Below are 17,084 nucleotides of genomic sequence, written 5' to 3'. Positions count from 1 at the left end.
AAGATTATTAAAAATATTCCCAAAAGGTGGGTACAGTGATGCACACCTATAGTCCCAACCACTCAGGAGGCCGATGCAGGAGGATCATTTGAGCCCAGGAGCTCAAGGCCAGCCTAAGCAACATAGTGAAACCCCATCTCCAAAAATATAATAATACTGTCAAAATACTCAACAGAGGTAGTTTTAGTTGATAAGATTTTGGCCGTTTGGTTTTCCACTATTCTCTATTTGCTAAATTTTGTTTAATGAGCATGAAACATTCTTATTCTATTTTACTTATTTTTATGATTGAAAAAATGATGAGTTTCTCCTTGCCAAGGCAATATATATATATATATATATATATATATATATATATACCTATATTTATACGTGTATGTCTAGATGTGTATCTCTACATCTTCGCCACCGTCTCTAGGTCTAGAGATAGAGATATAGACTTGGAGCTGGAGATACAGAGGTAGAGGCAGGTTACAGATAGAGCTGATAGAGACAGATGAGCTGGAGATAGAGACATATCCACAGAGGAAAACCTACTGCTACTTTAAGAGAGAAACTTCTTTTTCCCAAGAATCAAATCCTAAAAGGAGCAAACACCGTAACAGACAATGTCCTCAATACTTGTTTTAAAACAAATGCAGCGACATCCATGTGGCGTTATTTTCCTTCTTTGTATAAGCCAAGGACATAACAAAAATTCGTGAGTAAAGGTTATTTTCAGTGGTTGGGCAGAGTGGGGACAGGGCTGGGACTGAGCTAATGACGTCCAGGTTTGCCGTGCTCCAAGCATTGCTGCACAATGCCAAGTCAGAACTGAGAATCCTTAGGATGGTCGAAAGAGCTTCAGCTGAGACTACCTCCTTCCCTGTTCCCTCTGCCCCCATTGTGAACATGTAGTGTGTGCACACGCATGCACACACACACACACACACTGCTAGGATATTAATGTGCAGTTTGCTAGACGAGATGCCTCTTCCTTCTCGTCCCCTCATCTGGTCCTTTTCCTTCTCCGCTATCTTTTGTCTTTTCTGACCTAACAAGGCTATGGATCACACCCTGGTCTGGTCCCAGATCAGCCCTCCATCTGGGTCAGTGCTCAGCTCTGACACACAGGCCTGCCGGAGAAACCCTCCAAGCTTTGGTTGATCTTGCACCTTCTGCATGCCTGCTGTCTAACTACTGACGACTTGGTCGCTGCCTGATGGGGAACTGCATCAGCTCTGTGAATTCTTGCAATCTATTGCCCGGGAAAGTGCCTTGCACGTTAAACAGGTAGCCCATAAATGGATAAATGGAGGTGGGGGCAGAAGGGTGGAGGTTGGAGGGATTGATCTCATGAGGGAAACAAGCAGAACCGCTTACAAAGGCTTGAGAACGCAGGGACCTGCGTTGCGGCCCGAGCCCCCCGTGTGATGAAGTGCCTTCGGATAGCTGGTGCCGTGGAGACCTGATGAAGAAAAGCTGCCAAAAACAGTAACATTGTTTTTTATTTATTTTAATGTTTAAAGATGAGGTCTCGCTATGTTACCCAGGCGGGTCTCGAACTCAAGAGATCTTCCCACCCTGGCCTCACAAAGTGCCAGGATCACAGGCATGAGCCACCACACCCGGCCAAGAGCACAATTTTAAAGCAGGACACTATGGCCTGATGGACAGAAGCGAAGAGGGCCCCTCCTCCCTCCCAGGGGCCTGGCTTCATCTCAGAAAAACCAAGTCCCTCTTGCTCCACAGCCGCAGCCCTGGCAGTTGTGTTGAGCAGATGCTGAGGAGAAGGGGTCATTTTACTCCCTCCACAGCTGCCCCAGAGGGTCTCAAACCCAGGGCTGCTTTAGGGTTGCCCTGACATGGCCATCCCTATTCTATGTCCAAATGTCATTCACGGCTAAAGCAGGCCAGGGCCCCAAGGCAACCAAGCTCCACTCTCCTCTGCCCGCTCCCACGTACCCTCCTCTGCCCCAGTGTTCCTGGGGCTTCCTCCTGGTCAGGGAAACCCGAGCCATTCTTGGACCAGGGCTGTGGGCTGAATGAGGGCAGGAAGAACCAGGACAGAGGAAAAGAACAGTCCAGAAAAGAGAATCCCCCACAACCTGGGGTCTCCCACTGCTTCGGTAGAAACCTTGTAAACACAGCAGCAGCCCTCCGCGAGGAAAGTCTTGAAGGAAAGGAGAAGCTAATCAGATTTAGAGGCTGAGGCGTCTGGGCCTCCAACTCTGAGCTAGCCGGCCCTAAAAATTCAGCCGGGCGCGGTGGCTCACGCCTGTAATCCTAGCACTTTGGGAGGCCAAGGTGGGTGGATCACCTGAGGTCAGGAGTTCAAGACCAGCCTGGCCATCATGGTGAAACCCCATCTTAAAAAATAAATTAATTAATAAAATAAAATAAAATAAAATAAAAAAGACTCCCGTCTCCTTAGCCCTTCCCCATATGGACCAGCAGGTGGCACCACCAACAGGGATTTCAAAACCAAAACTAAATTAAAGTGGAAACTCAGATCTTTTGTTTATGCAAATAGTTCATTCCCTCCAGCATTCCTCCGGGAATGGTCCCCCCCTCCACTCCACAGAAAACCCTCCCATCCCTGCTGCGCACAACCACGGCCTCCCTCTGCACACAGTGCATGAAGAGGCTGTCGGAAGAGCCCAGGACTCCACATCGGCCTTGAGACATGTGAGTAAGGGTGATGGGCACCCAGGTGGGAAGGAGAAGCCAGGGGAGAAGCCAGGGCATGGGAGGCAATTCAGGGAGACAGGAACACCCTTCCCTCCCCACACGCCTCGTCAGTCCCACTGTGCACACGCGTGGACACACACAAAACACGCCCATCCCTCCTCCTAACGACCTTGTGCATAGAGGCTCATGCCATCGCCCTTTCTTCCCTCCGGGCTCATGGCAGGGAGCAGCTAGAGGAGGGGACCGCCTAGCCAGTAGGGAACCCCCTGTGCATGTACCCCACACTCCACCGATGGCTTCTCCCGGACACTCTTGCTGAGCCTTTGGGACCCCTTTCAGAGAGCCATGACTGGAAACCCTCACCCCTCATTAACTGGCCTCAAGCCAGTCCTATTCCTGGAAGGGGAGGGGAGGGATGTGGCCAGGCAGGGGAGGAGGCTGGGGAGGGAGTATGAGGGGAGTGGGGTGGCCTCTGGACTGGACACTGCCCTGGGGAGGGACACTGATACAGCAGCTGCAGAGGCTGCCCTCCCCCCACCACCCGCCCCTGCAGAGAACATGCCTGTGAGGTCCAGAATGGGCAGAGAGGAGAATGCCCAGCGGTATGACCATCTCATCCTCTGCCACGGCCGCTGCCCACATGGCAAGAGTGCTGAACCCCTCCAGCTCCAGACGCTCTCTTTTGTTTTGGCAGGTGGCTCTGGTACCTCCTGGTGCCGGCCCTGTTCTGCAGGGCAGGAGGCTCCATTCACATCCCTCAGAAGTTCTTTGGGGAGGTGACTTCCCCTCTGTTCCCCAAGCCTTACCCTAACAACTTTGAAACGACCACTGTGATCACAGTCCCCACGGGATACAGGGTGAAGCTCGTCTTCTGGCAGTTTGACCTGGAGCCTTCTGAAGGCTGCTTCTATGACTATGTCAAGGTAGGGGCAGGGTGGGTGGGCAGAGGCGAGACAAAGCGGGGCCCTCTGGGATCTGGGATCACTCTGCATGGCATGCACACCCCCGACACAGCCCAGCCCTGCAAGAGCTGGTGGCTGACCGCATCTCTGAGAGCCAGGGGATGCCATGGATGCGACACCCACTAGTGTAGAGGTGAGCACTGAAGGGCGAAGCACAGAGAAGAGGGGCACAGGACCCATGCAGGAGTCAGGAAAACCTTCCCCTTCTGCCATCCAGCTGAGAGTCTTTGGGAAACCACTCTGTCTCAGCTCCCTTGTCTCCAAGGAGAAGATCGCCGTGGCTGCCCGCCTCAGCAGGAACAGGGACGTGAGGAGGAGAAATGTGTGCTCTGGCAACACAGGAGTAGCCTTCAGCAAGGACATCGGGCTCAGAACCCTCACCTCTGTGACAACCAAGGGTACCTTCCAGGGCCCGTCTTTCTATATCCAGTAAAAATGAGATTCAGGGCTCAAGCAGAGCCTGCAAAGGTCCAAACCATTCCCAGGAGACCCCTGGAAGTTATGCACAAATAACGGGAAAATGGCGCATCTTCCCCACCCAGAGGACTTGGCACGTGTGCAGTGTTGGGGGAGGGCGTTTGGTGGCAGGGCAGGGAGAGGTTGAGGAGGCTGTGAGGAGGAAAGATGAGGGACTAGGCGACACGGCTGATGCTGAGACTGGTGGGCTTCGGGGCCCGTGTTCAGCCAAGGGCGTCAGAAAGCACTTGAAGTACGAATGGTTTGATTAGACCGAGGGAGAAATGGAAAGCAGAAAAAAAAAGCAGAGCTGTCTCCAGTCCAGGCTCTGGGAATGAGGGGAGGGTAAGTAAAGGCTGGGTAGAGACAACCAGGACCCCAGGGGAACAGGCCACAGGAGGTGGTGGGGATGGAGAAGGAGCTGAAACCTGCCAGAGGAGCAGAAAACAGGGAAGGGGCGAGGTACCCAGTGCAGGACAGCACGCCAAGAGTGAGTTAGTGGGAGACTCAGGCAACAGTTGAAAGTCACATGGGGAAGGCGGCAGCAGCCGAGCCCAGCAGGTAGCGACCGAGTCGGAGCTGTTGTGGTGCATGATTTACTCTGCAGGCCCTAAAAATTCGAGACAGGGAGGACCGTCACTGAGCCACCACATGGAGTGCCACTCCCCAACAGGTCTCCTTCTACCCCTGTCCTCCCTCCACCAGATCTCTGCTGATAAGAAAAACCTGGGGAGGTTCTGCGGGCAACTGGGTTCTCCACCGGGCAACCCCCCGGGAAAGAAGGAATTTATGTCGCAAGGGAACAAGATGCTGCTGACCTTCCACACGGACTTCTCCAATGAGGAGAATGGGACCATCATGTTCTACAAGGGCTTCATGGCTTACTACCAAGCTGTGGGTGAGTAGCCCTCCTAGGGATTCCTTTTCTCTGACTTCAGCCAAACTGAATGGGGGCCAAGAAAGAGAATCTTGAATCCAAAAAAGCAGAAAATCTGGCCGGGCGCAGTGGCTCAAAGCCTGTAATCCCAGCACTTTGGGAGGCTGAGGCGGGTGGATCACAGGGTCAAGAGATCGAGACCATCCTGGCCAACATAGTGAAACCCCGTCTCTACTAAAAGTACAAAAAATTAGCCGGGCATGGTGGTGGGCGCCTGCAGTCCCAGCTACTCGGGAGGCTGAGGCAGGGGAATTCCTCGAAACCAGAAAACAGAAGTTGCAGTGAGCTGGGATCCGCCACTGCCCTCCAGCCTGGCGATAGAGCGAGACTGTCTCAAAAAAAAAAAAAAAAAAAAAAAAAATTGGAAAGCCTGGCTTTCCTTGTTCCTCCGCTCAAGAGAGCTTTTCCTAAAGAGGCCCGTCAACCTGGGCTCTGTCACCATGGAGCAGTCCCCAGAGAGCATTGGAGAGGCCTGGAGGTCCGGGTGGTCTCTAGGCCTCTGGTGACTGACCTCCCTGAGTTCAGAGCCACCACCCAAGTCTCCCAGCAGTAGCTTCACCCGCCCTCCTGAATGCCTTCCAGACCTCGATGAATGTGCTTCCCAGAGCGAAGCAGGGGAGGAGGATCCCCAGCACCGATGCCAGCACCTGTGTCACAACTACATTGGTGGCTACTTCTGTTCCTGCCATCCAGGCTACGAGCTTCAGAAGGACAGGCATTCCTGCCAGGGTGAGCCACAGCGGTGTAGCAGGGAGGCAGGGGTTGGGCCAGGGCTTTTTTGGCCAGCCGGAGCGCCCCCCTGATGTCCTGCGGCTCTGCTCTCACAGCTGAGTGCAGCAGCGAGCTGTACACGGAGGCGTCGGGCTACCTCTCCAGCCTGGGGTACCCCCAGCCCTACCCCCCTGACCTGCGCTGCAACTACAGCATCCGGGTAGAGCGGGGCCTCACCCTGCACCTCAAGTTCCTGGAGCCTTTCGAAATTGATGACCACCAGCAAGTCCACTGCCCCTATGACCAGCTCCAGGTACAGCCATCCTACCCCGAAGGACCCCTTCCTCCCCTTCCGTCCGCCCTTGGCTCCCCTTGTCCTAACTTCCTCCTGGATCCCCTGGCCAGCTGGGGCAGGAACGGCCAACATCACCCATGGTCTGGGCAAGTTCCCACACAGCTAGAAGTGGGTCGTGGGGATCCCTTTTCACCTTCCCCTGAAAACACACATAAGGCAGGATTTCATCACCACCACGACCACCCTGGCCACCAGGCTACCACCCAGTTGGCCCTGTGTAAAAATGTCCAAGCTGAAAAAAATATCCTCCCCTCTCCCCTACTAGATCTATGCCAACGGAAAGAATATTGGCGAGTTCTGTGGGAAGCAAAGGCCCCCCGACCTTGACACCAGCAGCAATGCTGTGGACCTGCTGTTCTTCACAGATGAGTCGGGGGACAGCCGGGGCTGGAAGCTGCACTATACCACTGAAAGTAAGGCTGCCTGGGGGCCTCCCTCGATGGCCAGCAATGGGGAAGCGGTGGGAAGAAGGAAGGACAAGTGGCTCTGAAATAAATATGTCCTCTGGTCTCCCCAATAGTCATCAAGTGCCCCCAACCCAAGACCCTAGACGAGTTCACCATCATCCAGAACCTGCAAATTCAGTACCAGTTCCGTGACTACTTCATTGCTACCTGCAAGCAAGGCTACCAGCTCATAGAGGTGAGAGCCCAGGGCCAAGGGGAGACAGCTGGCCCAGTATCCCAGGAGGAATTCAGATGATGTGTCCACAGAGGACTTAGCCTCATCCCAGCTGGAGTCATAGATGTTTCAGCTAAATGAGTCCCCTGGTCCACCAGCTCTCAAACTGGCTGCCCACTTAAAACAGAGTTTAAAAATCCTGGAAGATTGCTGGAGCCCAGTCATTCAAGGCCACTGTGAATAGCCCCTGCACTCCAACCTGAGCAATATAGCAAGACTTTGTCCCTAAAAAATAAAAATAAACAAATTAATAAATACTGAGGCCAGGGGCCCCCAGCGGAGACTCTGATTCCATTGGTCTGGAGTGCAGCCTGGGTGGGCATCAGGACTATTTGAAGGTACCCAGGTGATTCTAATGTGCAGCCAAGTTTCATAACTATTGCCCTAGTCCAATAACTCAAGAGAGCTGAAGGAGGTGAAAAGTAAGGGCAGAGGTGTAATGACTCATCAGCTTCACAGTGATTTTGGACGACAGGGACTAGGACCCAAATCTCCTGCCTCCTGCTCCAGGGCTCTTTCACACATGTTGGTGCTCTCACCCTGGGCCCACCATCCTGTCCTCAGCTTTGCAGATTCAGGAAGGAATGTGCTTTTATCCATTGATTCATCTCACAAAAGCTGGTGAACTAAAAAGTCTCTGTTTCTCTGGACGGAGACCCATGACTGGACATCCCAACCTTGTTCAGTAGGTCCACTGGGAAGACTTAATCTGAATCAGACAAGAGACCTTTGATACGTCCTTAATTCATAGTTAATTCATTTAATGCACATTTAAAGTGTCTACTGTCAGGCACTGTCCTAGATGTGAGAGGCTCAGTAAAAAGAAACCCACATAGTCACACAGCCTTTGTGGAGCTCACATTTGAATGTTGCATCAAATCGAGTTCACCTGATGCATTGCTCTTTACTCCAAGGTGCTTCCAGCTCCACCAGGAGGATTGGGTGGGTGTCCTAGGTCCAGAAGACTGGAGACTAACAACCTCTTTGCTCATATTACAACCCTCCCTTGCCCGCGCCACCCACTGCCCTCATTTTTGCCTTTGTCGTTCACATCATAGAATTTAAAGCAAGGCACATCATTTCTCTCATTATCTACACTTTACTCAGACATTCTCGTTCTCAGACACATTCTATTTTTTTTTTTTTTTTTTTTTTTTTTTTTTGAGACAGAGTTTCGCTCTCGTTACCCAGGCTGGAGTGCAATGGCGCGATCTCGGCTCACCGCAACCTCCGCCTCCTGGGTTCAGGCAATTCTCCTGCCTCAGCCTCCTGAGTAGCTGGGATTATAGGCACGCGCCGCCATGCCCAGCGAGGTTTTTTTTGTATTTTTAGTAGAGATGGGGTTTTACCATGTTGACCAGGATGGTCTCGATCTCTTGACCTCGTGATCCACCCGCCTTGGCCTCCCAAACTGCTGAGATTACAGGCTTGAGCCACCGCGCCCAGCAGACACATTCTCTTGCAACCTTTTCCAGGGCTAACCCTATGGAATGATTTTTTGTCTTTTTGCTTTGTTTTTGAGACAAGAGTCTTGCTCTGTCACCCAGGCAGTGGCACGATCTGAGCTCACTGTAAACTCCGCCTCCCAGATTCAAACGATTCTCCCGGGGCAAGCTACTCAGGTCCCTCAGCCACCCGAGTAGCTGGGATTATAGGCGTGTGCCACCATGGCTGGCTAATTTTTGCATTTTTAGTAGAGATGGGGCTTCTCCATGTTGCCCAGACTGGTCTCGAACTCCTGGCCTCAAGTAATCTGCCTGCCTCGGCCCCCGCAAAGTGCTGGGATTACAGGCGTGAGCCACCACACCTGGCTGATTTTTGGTCTTAATAAACCTCACTGATACTGTCCAGTAACTTTTCATTTCAGAGAGTGCCGTTTCCCAGTCTTGTCCCTGCTCAGCAGCAACAGCGCTTCACATACATCAGCGTCTCCAGCACCTTTCAAAGGGGCGAGGTGGCACTAGTATTTTAGGGAAGACCTTTGTCCTTAGGAAAACTGCAACCCAGGAGAGATCAAGGGGTGCAGGCCTGGAGGCCGGGGACACCAGTGAGAGAAACACGGTTCTGCCCTGGACCACAGGCTTTTGTTTCCATACAGAAAACACTCCAACAGTGGCTTGTGATTTTTTTAAATTACAAATTGTGGGATTCAATTGGACCTCAGTGGGAATAGGCTGCAATCTAGAAAGAGGACGATCCTGTCTGTCAATTAGCCCTGCTCTGACTTGCTACGGTGTGGCTCAGTGCTCCTGTCGGTCACTCAGGGAGAAGGGAGAAGGAGCCACATCCATGGGGGAGCCGAGGGTCTGAGAGCCTGAGACGTGTCTTTGTATTGCCTTCCGCTCCCATGTGGGGAGGACAGGAAGGCGAGCTGCATTGCCTCTTGGCACTGATGGCATCTCTATTCTCTGCCCAACAGGGGAACCAGGTGCTGCACTCCTTCACAGCTGTCTGCCAGGATGATGGCACATGGCATCGTCCCATGCCCAGATGCAAGAGTAAGTTACAGTTCAGGGATGTGACCCTGGGGACCCCCTACCTCCAGCCTTGAGGACCTGGGTCAAGAAAGAAAGAGGGGTCCAGACTAAGCCTCTTTTTAAGAGACCCTCCCCCTGACTTGTCCTTTGATGCCTGTGGCCCATCTCGGGAATCAGTGAGCCCTCTTCTCAGCAGGATGGATGGGCTCTACCCAGAACTGAATTCCACTCCATCCAACTCCTGTCCATTGCAAGTGCCCTCCCCACTGACTGTATTTTCTAAGGTTCTCAGGCTGCTCTGCAAGTAGACAACTCACATCCCCCTCACTGAAGTTCCAGCACAGTCCTTCTCAGCTCTCACCAGGCCTTGTGTTCTCTCCAAGTCAAGGACTGTGGGCAGCCCCGAAACCTGCCTAATGGTGCCTTCCGTTACACCACCACAATGGGGGTGAACACCTACAAGGCCCGTATCCAGTACTACTGCAAGGAGCCGTATTACAAGATGCAGACCAGAGCCGGCAGCAGCGAGTCCGAGCAAGGTAGGGACCAACGCAAATGGAAATTTCCTCCTTCCACCCCTTGGGACATCCTCTGAGACTTCTCCCAGTAGACCCTAGGGAATACATATGAAGGTATCTGTCAGGGCACTGGCTTCAGGGGCCTAAATTATACTGCATAGAGGAACCTAGTATGTTTGAAGAAGGAGGCATCTGAGCTGATGCAAAGAAAAGGTTCAAATCTCATATACAGCTTGCTGTCACCACATCATCCCCACTACCACCATTGCCTCCACCACACCCCCACTACCTGTAACAACACCAGCATCTCTACCAACAGCATCAACACCAGCACAATCACCACCATCACCGTCATCACTACAGTCAACACCATTACCAATACCACCATCACCACTACCATTATCACCACCATCAGCACCAACACCACCACCAGCACCACCACCAACACTAGCATCACCAACACCATCGTCACCACCAACACTCACACCACCATCACTGTATCACTATCACCATTACCAACACCACCATCACCACTACCATTATCACCACCACCATTACTAACACCATTACCAATACCACTGTTACCACCACCACCAATGCCAACACCAACACCACCATCACTACCAACACCATCATCACTACCGCCATCACCAACACCATCATACCACAATCACCACTACCAACACCATCATCACTACCGCCATTACCAACACCATCATACCACCAATACCACCATCACCACTACCACCATTAACAATACCACCATTAACAACACCACTGCCACCACCAACACCAGCACCGCAATCACCACCACCATTACCAACACCAACACCACCATCACCACCAACACTATTACCAGCACCATCACCACTACCACCATGAACAATACCACCATTAACAACACCACTGTCACCACCAACACCAGCACCACAATCACCCCCACCATTACCAACACCAACACCATCACCACCAACACCATTACCAGCACCATCATCACCACTAATACCACCACCACTACCACCATGAACAATACCACCATTAACAACACCACTGTCACCACCAGCACCACAATCACCACCACCATTACCAACATCAACACCACCATCACCACCAACACCGACACCTCAGTCTTCACCACCATCGTGACCACTATGACTAAGTCAATGAAATTTCCCCCTCCATTCTCCCATCTCAATCTGGTTATGATTTTTTGTGCTTAGTTTTACTAAATGACTCTTACTCATTAGTGAGTATTTTTCAGACTTTTTTTTTTTAAATATAAGAAATCACATGTATTATAGGTTTGAAACACAACAAAAAAGGGGGAAAAAATCTAGATTATAAGTGGTATTCGTTAAGAGCTGGGCTTTGGAGTCGAACAACCGCTTGCACCTTGGTTCTGGCACTTAGAAGTTACGTGACCCTGTGCAAATTACTTAAGCTCAGGTTTCTTCATCCACAAAATGAGAATAATAACACACACCTGCAAGTGTCACGGTAGTGCTTAAATGAGATCATGCAGATAAAGTGCTTAGCAACAAGCATAGCACATTTTCTGCGATCAGAAGCTGTAGCTACAATTATTGTCTATGATTCCACCACCAAGATGCAATCACTGATAAGATGTTGATATATTCCTTCTGGTTTTATGTCTACTTCACAAACAGGGATCACAGCAAACATTAATAGTTAAGCATTCTGATTTTTTTTTACTTGACATTAAAACAAAATATATATCTAGAGCCTCTGAACACTTGAAATTCTTTCCTTCTAGAGTTGAGTCTTTGACCTTCGACCCTTGTCATGTTGGCCCCTCCCCGCCCCTCTCCCCACTGAGCACATTCAGTACTCGCTGGCTTCTGCAACCTAGTTTTCTTACCCATCACCTCCCAACTTGATTCTTGCCTCCTCTGCCCTCAGGGGTGTATACCTGCACAGCACAGGGCGTTTGGAAGAATGAACAGAAGGGAGAGAAGATTCCTCGGTGTTTGCCAGGTGAGTGGAAACCTCTGGGGCCATCCTTAAGGTCTTTTGCAGCCTGCAGGGCCTCAGAAGCAGCATGACCCAGAGAAAGGAGACAGCGAAGGAGAGGAGAGGGGAACACGCCAGGAGAAAGGGAGAGAGGGACAGAGTGCTAGATTCCGTCCCGAAATGCTGGCATTTTCACTAAGCAGATGGGAAATCGGAGCATAAAAACAACAGGAGACACTCCAGGAAGAAATAAGCAAGAACAAGGAGCTGGTCCTGGTGGCTCACACCTGTAATCCCAGCACCTTGGGAGGCCGAGCAGGCAGATCACCTGAAGTCAGGCGTTCGAGACCAGCCTGGCCAACAGGGTGAAACCCCCGTCTCTACTAAATACAAAACTTAGCCAAGTGTGGTGGCGCATGCCTGAGTCCCAGCTACTTGGGTGGCTGAGGCACAAGAATTGCTTGAACCCGGAAGCGGAAGTTGCAGTGAGCTGATATTGCTGCCACTTCGCTCCAGCCTGGGCAACAGAGCAAGGACTCTCAAAAAATAAGTAATCAATAATAAATAAACAAGAACGAGGAGAAGAGTCTCTCAATAGGCCAGTGAAGGAGGTGTGAGGATGGGAGGAGAAAAAGAGCCAGGAGCCAGGAAGAGAGAGCCAGTGGGGAGCCGGCTGGCCGCAGAGGGGAGAGAGTGGGACCTGGAGCTGACTGGCCTTGTCTTCCCTGTCTCACCCTCAGTGTGTGGGAAGCCCGTGAACCCCGTGGAACAGACGCAGCGCATCATCGGAGGGGCAAAAGCCAAGATGGGCAACTTCCCCTGGCAGGCGTTCACCAATATCCACGGGCGCGGGGGTGGGGCCCTGCTGGGCGACCGCTGGATCCTCACGGCTGCCCACACCCTCTACCCCAAGCAGCACAATGAGCAAAGCAACGCCTCCTTGGATGTGTTCCTGGGCCACACAAACGTGGAAGAGATCATGAAGCTGGCAAATCACCCCATCCGCAGGGTCAGCGTCCACCCCGACTACCGTCAGGATGAATCCAACAATTTTGAGGGGGACATTGCCCTGCTGGAGCTGGAAAATAGTGTCACCCTGGGTCCCAACCTCCTCCCCATCTGCCTCCCGGACAACGAGACCTACTATGACCTGGGCTTAATGGGCTATGTCAGTGGCTTTGGGGTCATGGAGGAGAAGATTGCTCACGACCTCAAGTATGTCCGTCTGCCCGTAGCTAATCGACAGACCTGTGAGACCTGGCTCCGGAGAAAGAATAGGATGGATGTGTTCTCTCAAAACATGTTCTGTGCTGGGGACCCATCTCTAAAGCAGGATGCCTGCCAGGGGGATAGCGGGGGCGTTTTTGCAGTAAGGGACCAGAACACTGATCGCTGGGTGGCCACAGGCATCGTGTCCTGGGGCATCGGCTGCAGCAGGGGCTATGGCTTCTACACCAAAGTGATCAACTACGTGGACTGGATCAAGAAAGAGATGGAGGAGGAGAAGGAGGAGGACTGAGCCCAGAATTCGCTAGGTCTGAATCCAGAGAGCGGTGGGGGGGAAAAAAATCTGACCAGTTGTTGATAACTACTAACAGTCTCTATTAAAATTACTGATGCAGAAAGACCCCGTGTGAAATTCTCTTTCCTATAGTCCCATTGAGGTACTTTACCTGAAACAACCCAAAGGGCACCCTTCTTTCTTGCAAGGATTGCAGAGGATACAGTTATCAATCTCTAGTTGTCACTTTCCTTTCCACTTTTATGCCATTGTATTTTTCCAAATACAATTTTATGAGAAACACCAGTGTGCAAAATGAGTCAAAAGTTGTATTTAGGCCGGGCGCGGTGGCTCAAGCCTGTAATCCCAGCACTTTGGGAGGCCGAGACGGGTGGATCACGAGGTCAAGAGATCGAGACCATCCCGGTCAACATAGTGAAACCCCGTCTCTACTAAAAATACAAAAAATTAGCTGGGCATGGTGGCGCGTGCCTGTAATCCCAGCTACTCAGGAGGCTGAGGCAGGAGAATTGCCTGAACCCAGGAGGCGGAGGTTGCGGTGAGCCGAGATCGCGCCATCACACTCCAGCCTGGGTAACAAGAGCGAAACTCTGTCTCCAAAAAAAAAAAAAAAAAAAAAAGTTGTATTTAATTTATATAAAAATTTTTTGTAAGGAAGGTCATATTTAAAATACTTAAGAAAGCAACAAGAACAATTAAGTTTATGCACACCTTTACAATTAGGGTTATGGATAGCAATAAATATCTGTGTTTTGTTTTGATTGTACAATATAAAGAAAATCCTGATTTCCCACAAGCATAGTTGTAAATATAACAGCTTTTTTTTTTTTTTTTTTTTCAAGACAGAGCCTCACTCTGTCACCCAGGCTGGAGCGTAGCAACGTAATCTTGGCTATCTGCAACCTCTGCCTCTAGGTTCAAGCAATTCTCTTACCTCAGCCTCTTGGGTAGCTGGAATTACAGGCACCTATCACCACTGCCCAGCTCTTTTTTTTGTTATTATTATTTTTTATTTTTAGTGGCCAGGCTGGTCTCAAACTCCTGACCTCAAGTGATCCGCCTGCCTTGGCCTCCCAAAGTGCTGGGATTACAGGCGTGAGCCACTGCACCTGGCCTATAACAGCTTTTTTTTTTTTTTTTTTTTAACAGCTCAGCTTCCAATCTCTAAATATTCCTTAGGCAAAGAGTGCTATGAAGTTTTTTTGTTTGATTTTCTCCCCCCCGCCCTGAAATTTTCCTTTCCAAGTTGAATCACGAACAATATTGTTAAATCACTTTTTTTTTTTTGAGACGGAGTTTCGCTCTTGTTATCCAGGCTGGAGTGCAATGGCGCAATCTCAGCTCACCGCAACCTCTACCTCCTGGGTTCAGGCAATTCTCCTGTCTCAGCCTCCTGAGTAGCTGGGATTACAGGCACGTGCCACCATGCCCAGCTAATGTTTTGTACTTTTAGTAGAGATGGGGTTTCACCTTGTTGACCAGGATGGTCTCGATCTCTTGACCTCGTGATCCACCCGCCTCGGCCTCCCAAAGTGCTGGGATTACAGGCTTGAGCCACCGCGCCCAGCCATCACTTGTATTCTTTAAGATACCTTTAAAGATCAGAAAAGGACCCAGAGCTTGTATTAAACATTATTAAGTACTTGCAATAGAACAGTATCACAATGCTGTTGCACAATTGACTGTTCCAGACTTGTTTAAACAATTTTACATGACCCAGCACACACAGGCCTGAACTTAAGAAGACCAGCAGAGTTAAAACATTCCCAAGTGATGAGTGTTTCTTTAACTTTTTTTTTTTTTTTTTAGACAGAGTCTCATTCTGTTGCCCAGGCTGGAGTGCAGTGGCTCAATCTCAGCTCACTGCAGCCTCCGCCTCCCAGGTTCAAGGGATTCTCATGCCTCAGCCTCCCAAGTGGCTGGGATTACAGGCATATGCTACCATGCCTGACCAAAGTGATGATGAGTTAGTTTATAAACCCAAATGCAGGTCCACAATCCCATATTTGACACCCTCAGGGTCAAGTACTGTTCAATATTCAAGATTCTATAGATTTCAGAATGTAATACACTCTATTATAGGATATCCCCAGCAGGGGCCAGAGCAGCACCCTGTAATAAAATAGATGAACAATTCTTTGCAAAAAAGTGTAAATATTCATAATCAGTGAGATTAAAAAAAAAAAAAAAACAACTCTAGCTATCCCTCCATTCAGGTCAGATTTTGCTATTAAATAAGTTTTGCTGCCGTAATTACAAAAGCACTTCCCGTTTTTAGATCATTTGGATTTCAGGAATGTGGACCTGCACAGGCAGAAATGACAGAAGAAACTTTTCCCACAGCCTACACAAAAGCATACAGAAATGGTGTGTAATACACTTACGGAGTATACATTTATTTTAGGTTTGGTTTTTGTTGTTGTTGTTGTTGTTTTTGGTTTGTTTGCTTGAGACAGAGTTTTGCTCTTGTTGCTCAGGCTGGAGTGCAATGGCACAATTTCGACTCACCACAACCTCCACTTCCCAGGTTCAAGTGATTCTCCTGCTTCAGCCTGCTGTGTAGCTGGGATTACAGGCATGCGCCACCACTCCCGGCTAATTTTGTATTTTTAGTAGAGACGGGGTTTCTCCATAGTGCTGAGATCACAGGCATGAGCCACTGCATCTGGCCTATTGCAGGTTTTTAATGATTCGAAATGTTTTCAGAAGTGAAGCACCTTCAGCATTCTACCAAGGACTGGAGTGGAGTGGAGTGGATTGGAGATGAGGGTAGTAAAAATGAAACAAATAAACAAAAAGCCACTAAGCCATATTATTCCTTTTTTTCTTTTTTTCTGAGATGGAGTCTTGCTCTGCTGCCCAGGCTGTAGGGCAGTGACAAGGTCTCAGCTCACTGCAATCTCTGCCTACCGGGTTCAAGCAATTCCTGCCTCAGCCTCCCAAGTAGCTGAGAATACAGGCATGCACCACCACATCTGGCTGATTTTTGTATTTTTAGCAGAGATGGAGTTTTGCCATGTTGACCAGGCTGGTCTCGAACGCCTGATCTCAGACCAAGCTTGGCCTGAACCATATTATCTCTAAAGTTCCTGGAAACTAAGATTCTGGGTCCCTTATTCCTTTATCTTTTTTTTTTTTTTTTTTTTTTGAGACAGAGTCTTGCTCTGTCACCCAGGCTGGAGTGCAGTAGCCTGATCTCGGCTCACTGCAACCTCCACCTCCCAGGTTCAAGTGATTCTCCTGCCTCAGCCTCCCAAGTAGCTGGGATTACAGAGTGCCCATCATTATACCCAGCTAATTTTTTTTTTTTTTGTACTTTTAGTAGAAACAGTGTTTCACCATGTTGGCCAGGCTGACTTGAACTCCTGAACTCAAGTAATCTGCCCGCCTCAACCTCCCAAAGTGCTGGGATTACAGGCATGAGCCACCATGCCCAGCCCTCTTATTCTTATTTTAATAATCAGAGGAGTCCCCAATAGAGTTAGATGATTCCTCTGACCTTCTAATTCCCCCTACCCTGACCCAAACTCATTTGTATCTTATTCTCAAAGTGCACTGGAATAGGAAAATACAGACAAGACCAATGATCTGTGAATAGACAATTCACAGAAAAGAAAATATAAATTGCTTTGAGGCTTTGGGGCTTAACTTTACTCATAATAAGGAAAATATTTTAATAAATAAAATGTCATCTTTTACCTATAAGATTGGCAAAAAATAATATACCATGTTGTTGAAAAGGTAGAGAAAGAGTCAGTCTCACACAGTTTTTTGGAATGTATATTGGTACAAACCCTACAGAGAGCAATTTGGTAACAGATAAC

At 49.7% G+C, this 17,084-nt stretch overlaps 1 protein-coding gene across 2 annotated transcripts; it reads left to right on the top strand.

The window, feature by feature from the left end:
* Positions 1-2,494: 2,494 nt before the first annotated feature.
* Positions 2,495-13,365, top strand: C1R (complement C1r). 2 transcript variants are annotated; one of them, XM_003944871.3, is made up of 11 exons: positions 2,495-2,667; positions 3,365-3,593; positions 4,794-4,986; positions 5,608-5,754; positions 5,853-6,049; positions 6,357-6,504; positions 6,612-6,733; positions 9,192-9,270; positions 9,633-9,788; positions 11,688-11,762; positions 12,479-13,365. In XM_003944871.3, coding segments are annotated over exons 1-11 (2,127 nt in total). In that variant the 5' UTR covers positions 2,495-2,665; the 3' UTR covers positions 13,258-13,365. The 2 variants fall into 2 exon arrangements, with proteins under 2 accessions (XP_003944920.1, XP_003944921.3); XM_003944872.4 differs by lacking the exon at positions 2,495-2,667 and adding an exon at positions 3,149-3,272.
* Positions 13,366-17,084: the final 3,719 nt, after the last annotated feature.

Source organism: Saimiri boliviensis, chromosome 7 (assembly GCF_048565385.1).
Source record: "Saimiri boliviensis isolate mSaiBol1 chromosome 7, mSaiBol1.pri, whole genome shotgun sequence".
In the NCBI taxonomy this organism is placed as follows: domain Eukaryota; kingdom Metazoa; phylum Chordata; class Mammalia; order Primates; family Cebidae; genus Saimiri; species Saimiri boliviensis.
This window is presented reverse-complemented; position numbering and strand designations above follow the sequence as displayed.

Coding starts and splice junctions, on each gene's coding strand:
- C1R (XM_003944872.4), top strand. CDS start 3,229: ATGCCTGTGAGGTCCAGAATGGGCAGAGAGGAGAATGCCCAGCG. Junction 3,594..4,793: donor GCTTCTATGACTATGTCAAG/GTAGGGGCAGGG, acceptor TCCCTCCACCAG/ATCTCTGCTGATAAGAAAAA. Junction 9,271..9,632: donor TCCCATGCCCAGATGCAAGA/GTAAGTTACAGT, acceptor GTTCTCTCCAAG/TCAAGGACTGTGGGCAGCCC.